At 40.5% G+C, this 15,848-nt stretch overlaps 1 protein-coding gene across 2 annotated transcripts; it reads right to left on the bottom strand.

Moving 5' to 3' along the window:
* Positions 1 to 2,153: 2,153 nt before the first annotated feature.
* On the bottom strand, positions 2,154 to 15,794 carry ABCG8 (ATP binding cassette subfamily G member 8). 2 transcript variants are annotated; one of them, XM_059835557.1, is made up of 13 exons: positions 15,723 to 15,794; positions 14,231 to 14,329; positions 13,353 to 13,509; positions 11,151 to 11,389; positions 10,602 to 10,734; positions 8,612 to 8,881; positions 6,512 to 6,677; positions 6,329 to 6,421; positions 5,297 to 5,496; positions 5,094 to 5,170; positions 3,473 to 3,740; positions 2,797 to 2,924; positions 2,154 to 2,291 (listed from the first exon to the last, which is right to left on the bottom strand). In XM_059835557.1, the coding sequence occupies exons 1-13, from the start codon at positions 15,792 to 15,794 to the stop codon at positions 2,154 to 2,156; spliced, it is 2,040 nt and encodes a 679-aa protein (XP_059691540.1). The 2 variants fall into 2 exon arrangements, with proteins under 2 accessions (XP_059691540.1, XP_059691541.1); XM_059835558.1 differs by having other exon boundaries at positions 14,231 to 14,335; positions 15,744 to 15,794.
* Positions 15,795 to 15,848: the final 54 nt, after the last annotated feature.

Here is a 15,848-nt window from a genome sequence, read left to right as displayed (position 1 = left end):
TCCTATGATAGCTCTTCCTACACTCCATACGATGGCTGTTCCTAGGCTCACCACTCAAGTCCCCATTATGTATACATCTACCCTTGTCATAACACCACCTCTGAAACACTCACACCGTTTGGTCCTGCTGCATAATGTTAAGAGGGTGGAATTTTAAATTGAAAAAGGCTGTTTAAGTAATGTCAGCAGCCTGACTAATTTCACAAAAGGAAGGAAATTCAAAGTTACGGCTATGGTATATTCTTACCTAGATGCCTGAAGATTTCTGTGCATGACAATATGCCCCTAAAATTCAGAGCTGTCCCTTATGTCTTTAATTTCTCCCATTGTGTCTCTCCTTTTTCTATTAAACATCAAAGTGAATTCACAACAGAGAGTCAGCCTAGAATTTAATCCTCTAAATACCTTGAAAATAGAGGTTTAGACTAGAAGTACCAATATATACCCTTAAAACTTCAGTGTAATATAAAAGAGAGTCTAATCACAACATATCATTACAAAGAAGAGTAAACCACTTTAAAAAAAAATTAAGTGTCTTAAATATAATAAAAAGGAATAATTAAGAATCAAACAGGAAGCTGCTATTCTGACAATTTAATGATGCTGAATTGGACTGAAAGAATTGGCTTTGCCATTAAAAGGCAATGAAAATCTGATAATTTCAAAATGGCACTAGGATCAGATCAAGTGGGTTTTTTTCAAAAGCAAATGCAGCAGAAACAGAAAGAAATGGTAGAAGTCACCTTAGAAAAACCTTGGAGTGTTTTGGATTTCTACTGCTGCCTGGGGCTGAAGCTGTTATTCTATCAGACCTGCTTAACATCTTCAGGCTCTGGTGTTCCTGGGAATTTACTACCACGTGGAACCTGTGGAAAGTAATCTGGCAGCCCTAATTGCCAAACAAAATAATAAAATACTGATGTTCTTTAATTCTTATTTCTTTAAAAAGAGGAAAAAAAAAAAGGGGATTTACATAACAGTAGCTGGGGCATTATAGCTGATTACACTAGGAGTTTTCCACTGTGAGCAACCTGTAAGTGAAAGTAGAGTAGATGGTGGGCTTCGGGTCTCTGTATATAAGCACAGAGATATGCATCCAAACATTTAAAATCAAGCAAACTAATCTTAAAATGCTCGCAACAGCTGTACACCTAATTTGCACACGTACTTACCATGACTGTGTGTGAATTACAGCCATTTATTTACTGTTATTCATTTTCTGACCATTTGTGTCTTACGGCTGAGCATAACTAGATGCACAATTACAAGCATTTCATAGATTGCACCATTAGATTATTATTTACTGGAGGGGCAGGTTTGGTATTTTCTACCCGAGAACCTTAGGAACCAAACTTGGCAAATTGCTGTGACTTGTATTGCCATGGAGAAAGATGTTATTAATAACAATCAATTGGTATGTATTTACACTGTAGAAATAAATCCAAGAAGGTGAGATAAAATTATCCGTTACAAGAAATTGTCTGTACAGTGAGAAAATACCAATTTTGGACATCAACAGCATCTAACTGGAACACAAAGGCAAAGCCTTAAAACACATAAGCAAGTAGAAACAACACAGAATCGTTAACCATTGTGTTTTCTGTCCTTGCATGTTCTCCTGAAGCATCAGTGAAATCTTCTGTGTTGCTTTCCTCTTCACTGTTTTTACGAGTGCTGAATGTTATATATGCTACAGGAAGTAGTGTTTTGCGTGTGCTGATCCCTCTTCTCTCAGCTCTTCGAATTAGGTACGTGATCACTGTATGTTCAAACGTTACGGACTAAATCATCAGCTATTACAAAGTGGGATGGGTCCTTTTAGATCAGGGGCCCATAGCTCAGAATATTTCAAGGTGTGGAGAGCTCATAAGCGTCGTCACCTGTAAAAACCGTCTGTCAAACAACAACAAAACCCCAACGGCAGGCTGGGGCCCCAGTTCGTCGCAGGTCCCGCGGAGGCGCGCAGCCCGCCTTCCCACTGCCGGTGTGCTGCTGCCATCCTGTGGCCACCCGGGCCGGCGTCACCCGCCATCCCCGCCCGTACCTGCTCTCCCCTGCGCGGCTGCGGAGGCGACCGAAAATAAGCTCGTGCGCTTTGCCTGTTTTCTTGCAAAGGACGCTGTAACCTGCTGCCTCCTCTGCAGGGTTTGCTGTTACCAGTCTTGGTTTGATTTCTGCTTGATGAACCTCAGAGATAAGTAGTATAAAAGCAGGAAACTGCAAGCGATACCGGCCAGGACGAGATAGCTCACGTAGAGAGGATGGGAGTCCAGGTCCAGAGCCTGAGTGACCTGTAACCACGGATAATGCAAGATTAGGAGTGGACATAAAATCTTCATGCTGGATCTGTGAAGCGTGTTTTACGTGTGAGCTTCCCTAGCCCCTGCCGCGTTTTCCCTTGGTTTCCAGCTGGATGTGACTCCCAGAGTGGTTCGATAGCTGGTCACAGTTACGCTATGTCTAGGGGCTGCGGTATTTCGGAGGAATACAGCTCAGCTTCTGAACAGTTTCAGCAAGCACATAGTTGGGGCTTGTGTAGAATATAGTTGCCCTTTATTATTGTCTTTTTTTTTCTTTTTTTCTCTTCCACTAAAAAGAAAGGCATAAAAGGAGTGACTGCTGTAGGGGATATCCTTAGGAACAAATTTAAAATATACTAAGTGTAACGCGACTTCACATACTGATTTAGTGCTTGCCAACTTTGAGGCGTACAACATCTACTTAAATATGATGGGCATATAAGTAGCATTCTAATTAGTTGTCAAATGTTTGTAATAATTTTTATTAGAGACTTACAAGTTTCCCTGGTATTTGAAATGTAGTATTTCCAATTGTCATTTCATACATGAGGTCAGTGAACTGAACTTGCATCATGCCTTGAAAGCTCCATCTGAGAAAAGAGATTTTAGAAACCCAAAATGGAACTGGAAAAAAAATGGCAGAAAGAAAGAAATTGATACACATACACACAAAACTTGATACCTCAAAAATTGCTGTGTTGCTGCCAAATACAGCAGGTTTTTCTAATTTCTTGACAAGAGGCTGTGAACATGTAACAGTTTATTATTGGACAAAATGGCAGATATACTTTATATTATTACATAGAGATGGAAAATTAGGAGAGAGCTAATATCCATATCCATCAAACTCCCACTGTCAACTAAGTCTCACTGGAGCTCAATCTTCATCTACTGGATATAATTATTTTTACTGAAAAAATTAGCAACCATGTAAGAACAGAGCCTTTCACTACTGCTCTTTTGAGCAAACCTATTGTTACCTCAGTTTCAGATGGAGAAACTGATGTAAAATGAATGATCTGACTCCTCCATCACCACCCAAGATGAAAATTGCAAAGGTAGGAATAAAGCTGAGTTTTCCTGCACAGAACACACTCAGCCTCACAACAACCAGTTGCTGATGAAAGCCATCGATGTTTCAGTTTGGAGGGGTGGTGGGAGCTTTGCCTTACCTGTCCAGAGGTGTTCCAGGCTTATCACAAAACCACCGCTCAGGTAGAACGATGTGAAAAGAACGTTGCCGAAGAAGGCTGAGAGCTGTAGCGTCGGCAGCAGCGCTGCCACCCAAAGTGCCATCGCACGGGCACTGTATACAGTCAGCCACACCAAGAGGAAGTTCAGCAGGAAATGTTCTGGTTCAGGAATGAGGTTTGCCAACCAGTAGATGGGAACCCCATAAATTACAACAAAAGCGCAGTGCTCTGGGAGCTCCCCCAAAATCTGTTCAGTAAGAGAAGAGAAAAAAAAAAGAGAAAAGTTGAATGATAATCACAAAAGCTTCTGAGATGTACCTCAATGTACTTATAGACTGTTTATAAAAACTACAGCAAATATTCCCTTAGAATGCAATCACCTCCCTGTTGGGTGTTGTCAGCGACATGCAAAACCAATCCACAACCAAAATTTAAATCCTCGCTAATTTTTTTCCAGTTTTGACAATTCCTATAACTAATGGTTAAATTGAGAGGTTTCTTGTTACAGATTAGATGTCTCGTTTTGTAACAGTTTTGGCAGCTTCTAAGAACTTAAGACACTTTCCCTGAGAACTGGTGCGCTTGAACAGTAATAGTGTTACTGACTCACTGCAACTGCATGTTTTGTCCAAGTTTAGTTGAACTTAGTGTGAGATCAAATCTGAGACAAATTTGGCTGTTGGTCACTTCCCCACTTTGTCCCAAAGGCAGTCCAGTTAGTAACTACTCAACTCATTGTAAAACAAAAACATGCTTAGGATTTTCTCAAGTATCTGAAGATATGCATAGAGAATATTATGAGTATTTCTTCCAAAGAGGGTTGCTACTATCCTCTAATACTAAGGTTGTAACAAATTGCACATTATTCATAGAGAAATCGATGCAATCTTTGTGACATAATGCAAAGAATATTTTTCTCTGGCAACCACTAATAAGCATTTAAAATCTTGTGCAGAAATGGAAACCTAAATTACAGATGCCATGGCAGGCAGAACTCATCTAACAGTGGCAACATCACAAAGAAGGGATTATTCTAAACCCTTGTGAAAAAGAGAATGTAATTTTTTAAAAGTTCTGATTTATTTCCAGAAACTCTAGCTCTTTATGCACTTAATACAATTGTTTGTCTCTGACCAGTACAGGCCCAAACAACTACTGAAAATATCACAGTTAGCATTTTGTCATTTCTGTTTTACCTTTGCTTTAGCATTTAATATGAATATTTTGTTTTACAGATCAAGACATGTAATCAAACTTTCAAAGATGCTTCGGCAAATGAAATATGCAGGTACGTAAAACTGTCTAAACCCTCAAATTTGAGTTTGAGATTTCTCAAATTCCGGCCAAACAACCCAGTGCAAGATTGTTCTTTGGCTTTTCTGTGGTGGGATCTCAGCCATGACTTATGGCAACACATCTAAAGTAGTGTGAGGTTTAATCCATTAACGCCAAGGAAGCAAGAACGATAGCCTTAGCTGGCAGACACAAAAGAACAGAGTCTGATATGTGTGTGATCATTTATACAACAAGGCTTTGGTTTGTTAGTGTTTTTTAATGTTAAAGCCAGCTGTTTGTATTTCCTGGCAACAAAACCAATTACCTTAGCAAAGAAGTATGGGCTAACAGAGTACATTCCATCTTCCAAGTCATGATAAAGCATAGCTCTTTCTGAATGACCTGCAGGGTAGGAACAAACATGTTGGTTTCATCCTAGGGTTGCATTAGTAAGTGTAATTTTTTCATTGATTGAAGAATTTTCTGATTTTGATTGCTTATAACATTTACAAGAAAACTGACACTTACATTTGGCAATAACATCCAAAATCACTGTGAATGGGATTAGTGTACCTATCAGGTACAACAGTGCTGTTGTGTCACGAATAGAAAGTCTGGTTTTCTCATGGCCATAGTACAAAAATCCAATTAATAATGACATGAGAAGGGCCTCAAATCCGTGGATTAGTAATGTTGAAAGATCTCTGAAGTCATTGGAGACTTGACGACTAGGAAAACAGCAACATTGACCATAAGGTATAGTACTTACTAATGCCGGTTATATTCAGATACGTTGCCCCAAATGCTCTGTTAAAATCAATTCGTGGAACTTGCTGACTTTGAGTAGGACAGGAGTTGGGCTGTTGGTTTCTGGAAAGGATTTTACCTAATCAAAGCTATCGAGTGTCTGTAGCCACCTAGTATTTCAGATCTGAAATGCTGAAAGCTTGAAGGAAAGCAATGGGGGTGGGACGGTCTGATTGCAGACACGTGGAAGCAGTTACTTCAGTTATAGAAGCCTCTCTGTTAAGGACCTGCAGTGTAAGCTAACAACAGCTGATGCTGGTAGTGATGTTCTACATGTGTTAAACCAGTGGATCGTGTTTCTCTTGAGTAGATAAGCATGAGACCCAACTATAATACTCATCTATGCTGACTATAATCAGTGAAACCTCCTGGCTTCAAATCTGTGGCAGAGGTGTGAGTATGACAATGCCAAAGCCTACCACACGGCTGCCTGGGCTTGCTGAGGCACGGGTATCAAGATGGCAGTACCCAAAACTGGGACGCACGTTCCTGAGCCTGGAGGCCGCTGCTGCTTAAAGCAGCTGGCTTCCAGCGTGAGGAGGGCAGAAAGGTGGGGCCGTACATCTGGCTGCTGTCCTGCTCAGGGGCCTGGTGTGAGCCTGTATAGCAACACCTCTGCTGTACAGCTTGCTCAGGCCTAGCACTAGCTCTGCACTTTCAGCATGCTCTCAGTTCTCATTTTGTGCTTCTTTCTTATGCTTTAAAATACAAATGGGCATGATACATAACTGTTTATGCTGGAGATAAGGTTACCTTAATAATATAGTGAACTGCTTTAAGACTCCTGGTAACTGATCACTTGAATGGTGAGGCATGTTGATAGCCTCTTCTGAATTTAAATGGGACCTGCAGAAAAGAAAACAGAAAAAAACTATTGCAATTATCATAGGCTGTAGCTGTTATTCCAGATCTGCTGTATGACACTCTTTTCTTTACCTTTGCTTGCTGAATGTGTTTGCAACATTATCTCCTTCAGTAACTTTCCATAAGAAATCGTCAAAATCTTTGACTTTTTCAAGGAATAAATTGGCAAGAGTATTGGCTCTTTTTCGGCTTTCCATCTCCTTTTCTGCAGTCTGTTTATCGATACTGGTCAAATCAACTGCAAGACATTATTTGACATGAATCCATATGCTACAGATGTGATAACTTTATGATGTATTTAGAATCAGAGATTTTGTTGTGAACAGACAGTACAAACTGTGTGCATGCATTAAGCTACAATGGTTAAAACTTTATCAGTTACTTTAGGTAATTAGAGAAGAACAGATTGTTAATATGTATTTTGTCTTGGGACATATTGCTTATCTAGTCATTCAGTGAATCACTGAGAGATTCCATAACTGTAGTATAATATTGAAAACTACTATTTCAGATTTTTCTAAATTTAATAGTGACTTGAGAGGGGTGCTGAGAAGAAACAGTCTAAATTTCCTTCCTGGAATGTAGGCATTTACAATCTGTTATGTGACTTTGACTTAAATCACGTGGTTTTTTTTTTCTCCATCTACAAAATGATAGTTACCTTTTTTTGTAACTTACAGAGGTGCCATATACTTCACCTGATACTGTGAAAGCCCAAGAAGAATATTATCCAAGGATAACGTAGTAGCAGCAACAATAGTTGACTTAGCATTATGTTTTTTACTTAACAAAATGATTTTTTTATCTGAACTTTCAATAGTATTTTCCAATGCTGACCTTTAATGTAGAGTGACAATACCTGACATTTTGCAGATGCTTTCTGAGAGAATTATCGCTGCACATTTTCTAACTCCTGACATTGGGCTGATTATCTCTGTTCAGCCACTCTTCAGCAGGACTCCATCAGAAATGAGTTGCAGTCTGCCCTACCTCTTCCCTTCTCCCAGGGTGTCCTGTTTCTCTATCAGACACACAGCCAACATATATGCGTTTCCGTCAGGTGCTCCTTCATGCTGTGGCATCCTCTACCATCCTGTCCCATTTCCACCTTCCTGCTGCCCATATTTCTCTTCTTTTCCTATGGGTGCTGACTCTGTGCATACCGCTAAATGATCTTCCACCTCCCTTTCTCATCCCTTCCTGCCTCCGTATCATAGGGGTTTGTCTTTGTAACCATAGGCTGTAGCTACAAGTTTCCCCAGGACTGCCTCATGTTCTCCATTCCCATACGGGGGTGCTGCAAGCCTTCCTCAAGGCTGTGCTTGGCTGAGGACTGCTCTGAACCATGGTGGTAGCAAAGGTCTTTTTGCAGGGCTTGACATTGAGGTTAACTTCTGTTTATCTCTGCACAGCTGATGCGAGCTGACACCGCCTGCCACATAGGCATAGCCAAAGAGGTTACTCCAGAGCACTGAGGCTGGTGTCTGCACAAGGTTTCCTAGCCAACTTGAGTACAAAGACCGAAGGGCTGAAACTGAACCAATCTCTGTGGCAAGAGACTACTGCCAGTAGATTAAGGGGGCCAGATTCCCTTTTGCATGCTGCAAAAAAAAAAGTGAGGAATGGATTTAGAACCATGTAGTTAACTTTATTCGAGAAAAGGAATAAAAGGATTGCTGGTTTGGGTTTGGTTTTTCTCCCTTCCAGTGTGCTCTGCTGGGCAGCACTCCTCTTTCCCATTTACTGTTCCAGGTATGTATTATTCCTCACCCTGGGAAACTAGCTTCCCACATTTCTTGATTCAGAAGTCAGAGAACTGGCTACAGAAAGCAATTGATCAGTTCAACCATGTCTTTCTCAGTGAGGGCAAAAGCTTCAACCAGCTAAAACATGGGAATAAGTGTGCTAAACATGTGCAAGAGTTGCTACACTTGGCAGAGTTAGGAGGATTATTTAAAATTGATTTTGTCCATACCTCTTGTTTTTGTTCCATTTCCTGTACTGACAAAATAAGGATCTTATTAAAACCTGAACTTGCTATAGTACTGATTCGAGTCAGTTATAAGGCATTTCTAAGACAGTTATGGTCAATAAAAATCAATGTTAGCTGATACACTTATGAAAGCAAATGATTTCCAGTAACCTTTTTTTATGGCAATGCTTGATACTAACCATAGAAATCTGCAGGATTGCTGTACCTTGGGCAGGGATAGCCTAGTTCTGTGAAATATGGGACCATGTCTCTAGCTGTTCCAGAATAGACAGTGACTCCAGAAGTCATCAGAAGGACTAAATCAAACAGTTGGAAGATATCTGACCGGGGCTGATGAAGTGAAAGAAGAACTAATCTGTTTCCTCTGGCCAGTCTGGATAATGTTATCACAAGGTTATGTGCAGTAAAACTGTCCAGTCCAGATGTGGGTTCATCAAGTATGAGTATTCCTGCCAAAGACAATAAGTTTAGCTGTGGAAAGCAGCATGTTTGATTTGGAAAATATGTTCTAAGTGAAATGGTGCTAGTGCATGAAATCGCACAGACGTATTCCTGCTTTTTAAAGTCCAAAGTATATTTCATACCAGCATCACATAATATTCAACAATGGCAATTTCTTGCACTATCTTACTGAACATGATGACCAAGAGTAATTGTTTTAAATCTTATCTTGGTCCCACTGATTTTTTTTTAAATTATTTTTTGTTGGGATGCAGATTTAGGTTCCTTATTAAATTTACATTCTTCTCTGCAGTTTTTGCACTTTGCCTGTACAAACATCAGGTACATTAATATTAATTAATACAACAGTATTAGTTTTGTATCCCGCCTACTGAAATGTTTTAACCTAAATGCTCGATATTTAAACCTCTTGCATTATTAGTGTGTAAATACTCCCGTGTTAATTTAGATAGCTCCTCATCCCAACCTGTGCTCTGTTTTGCACCTATTCACATATATATATGAAGAGATATGCATATGTTTGGAATTTTTTGTTTGTTTTGCAGTTGGTTGTTACAAACTTGAAAAGAGTTTGCAGTGTTTGTGTTGTTATAGAACTTAATGACATCAATCAGAGCAAGGCAACGTCTGTACACAGACATGGTTTCTGTGCTGAGGGGTATAACGCATGTTTGAAATGTAAAGAAAGCTTTACTTATTTTTCCTAGAACTACTGGAATTACTACCTAGAATTACTTTTTTACTTCAGTACCAGCACATCTATTCCTGAGCCTCACTTCTTACAAAAAAAGACTTCTGCTTTCTCCATAATTACAAAAATATAACTTGATACAAGCAAAAAATTTTCAGATCCATTTCCCAGTGGAAGAGCTGATGGGAAATGTTGCTCAACAAGAGGCTCAGCCAAGATTATTAGTGCTTTTGATATATAGATATATAAGAGCAGATAGGGTATTCAATCCTGCAAGATCAAGTGCAGATTTAGCCTCATGTTTTGCTTCTACTAAAGATGGTGGAAATTTCTAGTTCACCTGCAGCATGAGCCAGCCACGTCAGTGAGTTGCGCAAGACCACAATGACTGACTATGCAGCCAAGAAAATGACCTTCCCTGTTAACATTGCACATGTAAATGGGCTGGGTTGGAAGAAAGGAAAACAATCCTGATGTTATAATAGGCCAGCAGCCTTCCAAAGTAACTTGTGGCATGTGGTCAGATAAAAACCAAACCTCATACTGATATGCACAAACCAGAGCACTGCTATGAGGGTCACTTCAGGCTACTTTCAGTAGTCTGTGTGGTGGTGCTTTTAAAGAGCAGTGGGTGAAGGCTCCTGGGGGGCTCTGCCTGGCTGTGTCATGGCTGCTGCATTGGCAAAGGTGACAGAAGCAGAAGTGGGCTGGCTCCTGAACCACTCCATTTATAGAATTATTACTGTAATATTACATTTTTATCTGTGATCAGCACTGAGTTCAATTAAGCAAATGGACCAGCAACCAGTCACTGTGCCCAACTTTTGCTATGGAGAGGTAACCTCTAGCAGAGGGTGGTGCAAGACCTGTTAAGTGTCCTGAGTATGAACTCCTCAAGCTGCCCCAGGAGCAACTGTGTGTATGGCTCTTCCCTGAAAGCTCCTATCTTCATTTACTGCCTCATTTCCCCCAGTGGTCTCTGGTGGGCACAAGGAAGGTGTCAGGGTTTTGCTCACCCGGGTTCCAGAGCAGCTGCACACCGATGCTCACCCTCCGCCTCTCGCCTCCCGAAACACCGCGGAGGTACTCATTCCCTACCCTGGTGTTTGCACACTGACGCAAGCGTAGTTCTGCTATAACGTCTTCTACCTGGCAGGATCCAAAGGGTAACACAGATAAAGCAGGAGTTTATTTGCACAGTCATGCAGAGATAAAGCTGAAAATATTATTAATGTGGTTAAAATTCATCTGGATATCTCAGTGCTATCTGATAAAGAGACACTTGAAAATAAGTCTTGATTTTTAGAGGTAACATTTAAAAAGGCTCAGCAATCAGCAATTTAGTTCTTCTTTCAGCCTCTCTAATGCTTTCTCTAGATTGTCATTTTTTGAGCTTTGGAACAATTGCTGGTTTCTATCTTGGAAGAAGAAAAAGGTTTATAATTCATAATCTACATAAAAAAATGCCAGATTAGCTGTTCTGACTCCAAACACACAGGATCTCTTGGATAATTCCTGTCAGACACATTTTTGACAACTTTATTTTTTTCCAACAGCTTAATTACCCTTTTTTTCCTTTGTGAGTCTGAAAAAAACTTTGGAAGGCGCAGTTTGGCAACGAACAATAGTGTTTCTCTGACAGTCAGGTGGGGGAGCAGTCGGTCATCCTGCCGCACGTGTGCGATGCATTTCTTAACGAGCTGGGGAGTGCTGGGTTTGTTATTGATCATGATTTGACCAGACGTGATTTTGCCGCCATGGTCCCGGCAAGTTATCACGTCAAGCAAAGATGTCTTTCCACCAGCTAAAAAAAAAATAAATCAAAATTGAAAATTAAATTAATTTTGAGGGGATTATTTTGAAAAAGTTGATTTAGTCACAGACAGAAGATAGAAGTTTTGGTTCCCTAACATCTTTTCCCCAACGCTTGCTGAAGTTTTTCCAAAGCCGCAGAGACAGAATGGTCTGGAAAGAAAATACTGACACCTGACTACAAGCTCATGTTCAGGAAATCTCTCTCCTCTGGAATGGACTATGTGGCTTTAACGTTTGTCATTTCTCAGCAGAATTGGGTAGTTGGGCATTGAGGATAGCTCCATGAGCTCAAGAAGCAAGATCTCTTTGTCCTCTTGCTGCCTCTCTTTCACTTTTGAAACTTAAGTGAAAGGTGATATGCTGCAGGGCAGGCAACTACCTGCTTGGCAAGAGCTCGCTCTGTGGAGGGAATTGTGAATTCGGAAACAGCGGCTAGAACAGCTGTATGACTAAGGTGCTGAATGATTTTACAGACAATAAGAATCTTAATCATGATTGAAATAAAAATTATTATGACTTAAATAAGACAAAGTAATTTAAATAATTAAGAAAAGCTGGCTCATACTCAGAGCTACGAAAAGTAAAACAATGAAAACAAAACCTGCTTTGGAATTAAATAGTAAATGAATTTTTCCTTTTTGCTGTATGATACTCTATGTAAACACACAGAGCTCTCTTATTATGATTAGATGTCATTTATTTCTAGTCTCCCTGTTGAAAGACTAACTCCACACTTGTTTCTTAATATATACATTTAAAAAAAAAGCTCATCCATCTGTAAACCACGTATTGCTCTATTTAAGTGACATACTGATTGTCGTTGACAATGTGAAACCCATCAGCAGTTTAATCCATTTTACTAAGGCATTTGATGAAGTAGATGATAAACAGCTTTTAAAAATAGTTTGACTAGTTTGCTGAAAGGGGTTTGTGCTCAGTCTATGTTACCTTACAAAGGTGCTATATCTATAATTCAATATGTTATTCCATCACAAGCTTTTCCTTTTCTTACCGGGAGAATCTCTAAGGTACAACTTCAATTACATTAAAGATATGTGCTAGGAAAAAAATTCCCATGGCACTGGGGAAGAAAAACCTCTTTTGTAGGAATGAAGTTAAAACTTCTTTGGCAAATATGCCTTGCCTTTGAGATAGAGCATCTTCACTGAATCACTGAGCTAACCTGATGTAAGAGTCTAGTGGAGACACAGCATGGGGTTTTTACCTCCAAAGTATGGGTACTTTTTACTTCAGTTTAACAGGTCATGTGTCTACTTCTTATCCCCCTAGATGAGCTTAGACTCAACTAACCGCATGGGGTAAAGGCCATCTTCTCCATTAGCCAACCTCACTCTGGAGAAGATTAAACCAGTACCACTAGAAAATTAAAGGAAAAATAAAAAGTAAGAAAGCAGAGACATATTTTAAAGCCAAACAGAAGAGGAACTTTCTTTTCTTCTCCGTAAATTTCTCTTAATTAATCCAAATATGATATTTTATCCTGTTAGAATTGTTTCAATCTGAAGGGAATTCCTGCTTATGGCTATGCAAGTTGCCACTGATCTTTCTTATGGGGTCTGGCCTCGTTTGTCTATGTTACTGCCTAAGGTCTGCAATTGGCCTGTTCTGAATCTGAGCCATGAAGCTGATTCACGTCCAGGAGAGCTGGAACTGCAGGCCACAGTTACAACAATACCTCATTACACCTCAGGAAACAAACAGCAAACGTGTATAAGTCATAACAAAATTGGTTTTGAAAAGAAATTTTTATTTTTTTTCCCTCAGTATCATTCTTTGTTTCCTCATACATTTTAAAGAATGTATTTAAGTGACACAGTTCCAATAGTTGTTTCTCAGCTAGATTTTCCCATTCAAAAGCTGCAGACTATTGCTCTAGGCTGTGTATGTTTTATCTGAGAGTTGGTTAAATCATGAAATTTGGTTGCTCTTACCAGTGCTTCCTATAATAGCTAGCATCTGACCACTATGAACTTTTAAATTCAGATTCTGGATTACTGATACATGAGAACAGGGATCCGATTTCCAGGTCCATGGCATTTTCATCTGCGCAAGTTTTTCATACCAGGGAATCTGGGATGTCATGTTAACCTAACAGAAAGAAAGAAGTCCCTTCAATTCAAACAAAAAATATTTAGCAATAAATATCTTCAAAGTTGTGGTATTACAAGCTGAGAATATGTTAAAATAATATTGTTAATCTTCAGAAATACATGGAAGAAAGCTCTTCTACAGCCAAGTATGATTTTCATGCTTTGCTGCTTAGTCTGTTAATCACTAAAGCTATCTCTGTCCTCTGTTACTTTGGTAATTTATTGCTATTGTAAATAGTAAAAGTTTAAAATTTTTAATATAATTTGAAATTACACAAAACTGAAAATTGTGAAATCTACTTCAGATGCCACAGTGACACAAAGGGAGATGAAAAATTTCACTGGTTCCCTGAAATCCTCCTTGTTAGTCATCTTCTCTTTGTCTCCATCCCACCATCCAAGGGCTGGACAGAAAGTCCCTCTGCCCCAGCCCTCAGAGAAATAATTTGGCTCAAGACTGAGAAAAACAGAGCCTAGAAACAGACCTCTTTTCCTCTCTTATCCGCTAGCTTTACTAGATATATAAACAATGGAGGGTTTAGCCTGCTGTCAATATGGCAGCCAAGAGCACGATTCTGCTCTCAAAACTTCTGTGCAGCAGTCGTGTGAAATTTGTGTTGTGAACTTCAAATTTGGCTTTTAAAATGGCTTGCATATAGAAACAGGCATTGCTGGATATGCTCCCTGCTGAACGGAGGTATATAAATTACAACTTTTACCTGGTAGTTGAGTTCTTTGACCTCAAGAACGTTTGATGTTCCGCTATATGTGAAATACAGACTGTTATCTTCTTCAGAGCAAAAAATAGTATCCTGGGCCTTGGGCTGGAAAAGTTATTAGGTTAATTACAATAGCTAATTACAATGCCTAAAGTACTGTTAAAATTTGAGTTCAGAAAAGGCGAAGCACGAAGGGATAGGTATTTTATGGGACATAACGCTGTTGTTACCGTAGCGCAAAAGTCTGAATGGTTGAAATGAGTTACCTGTTAATGAGTGTGAAATGTACTTTGTTTCTAGCAGCATGTATGAGGGCGAAACATGGTGTGCTATGCTCTTCCAGTTACTTTCATTTTAAATGGGATCTCTTTCAAAATGGAGATAAATGCCACGCCACTATAAAGAGATTGGACTCTATTTTTGAGGCAAAACATGTACTGCTTCAGCAATGTTAGTCTACTGGAGCAAAATGCTGCATATTGAAATTCATAAGTTATGGCAGCCTAAAAATTATGGTTCACTGGAATTATGTTCATTATTGAATTCCACAGCAACTTGTTAACTTGGAGGCTTTATGAACAAGTAGGTATGCAACCACGAGTACAGTCTGCTTTTCTCCTCTTTTGTTTAACTTCACAGTTTGTCAACTGGAACTTAGTGTTCTGAGATATCAGTTAAAATAACAGTCTCTACTTGACCTGGTTAACCTTTTGCATATAGTTGCAATTAAGAAGTCTTTGCTGAGGCAGCTTTCTGGCTTTGGGTTTAATTCTGTGTGCATGCCAGTAGTTTTTACTCCAGACAGCCATATCTCTCCCACAGCCTTCTGCCTTTCCTACAAGCCAGACTCATCCGAGCCAAGGCAATGTACCTGGTCCCTGTGTAGCAGACCCTATCCATGCCTCTGGTATCTTCAGCAGATGGTGACCACAATCTTTGTGTGCACCTCCTACCCTCACAGCAAACAAGGCTGATGAATCTTTTCAGTCTAGATTCACAGCGGAAAGCAAAATGCCACCAAGCGGCCTGAAAAGCCACATTAAAGCCTTCCACCCCCCCCCCCCCCCCCCACTGCCAAAGCACTCTGCGCTCTTGCTTACGTTGAACTTAATTTTATAAAAGCGGGTGGTGCCCAGCAAATGTGGGGAGCTGGTTTTACAGCCCGAAAGCATGTCCTGGGAAAGCCAGTCTAGCCCCTGCTCCGGGACTTTCTGCTTCATCCACATATTTGAAGATCCACTCCCTCAGCCCCACCACCCTGGCATCTGAGTGCAGGCTGCGTGGCACCAGCCTCATCCCCGGTCTGCTCTCCTGGGGGCTGAGGAGGTTTTCTGCTCCCCGTTTCGGAGCTGGAGGAGGTAAAGCCTCACTGCCTGCAAAAGCCCGGTCGGCAGGCTGGCCACCCGCCTCTCCCCGCTCCCGGGCAAGTACTGTAGCTGCGGGATGGCTGAGCCCATCGGGTCCCTCCCAGCTCCCTGCAGCTCTCACTCACCGGCAAGCGCTCGCCTGCTACCTGGCTCCAGCTGGCACCGTCCAGAGAGACACTTTCAGTGGCTCCCTTCATGCTGGCAGTGGAAGGTCTCACTCCCGGCGGTGGTTTGACTATTGGCTTGTTGAA

The sequence above is a fragment of the Gavia stellata genome, chromosome 2 (genome assembly GCF_030936135.1).
Source record: "Gavia stellata isolate bGavSte3 chromosome 2, bGavSte3.hap2, whole genome shotgun sequence".
NCBI classification, from domain to species: Eukaryota; Metazoa; Chordata; class Aves; order Gaviiformes; family Gaviidae; genus Gavia; species Gavia stellata.
Note: the sequence above shows the minus strand (reverse complement) of the source record. Positions and strands in the feature narration are given on the sequence as shown.

Excerpts from the sequence above, each read along its gene's own strand:
- ABCG8 (XM_059835557.1), bottom strand. The coding sequence starts at position 15,794 with ATGAAGGGAGCCACTGAAAGTGTCTCTCTGGACGGTGCCAGCTGGAGC. Across the intron at positions 6,422-6,511 it reads AACACATTCAGCAAGCAAAG|GTCCCATTTAAATTCAGAAG; the intron begins GTAAAGAAAAGA and ends TCTTTTCTGCAG. Across the intron at positions 2,292-2,796 it reads TTCAAATACCAGGGAAACTT|GTCACTCAGGCTCTGGACCT; the intron begins GTAAGTCTCTAA and ends CCGTGGTTACAG.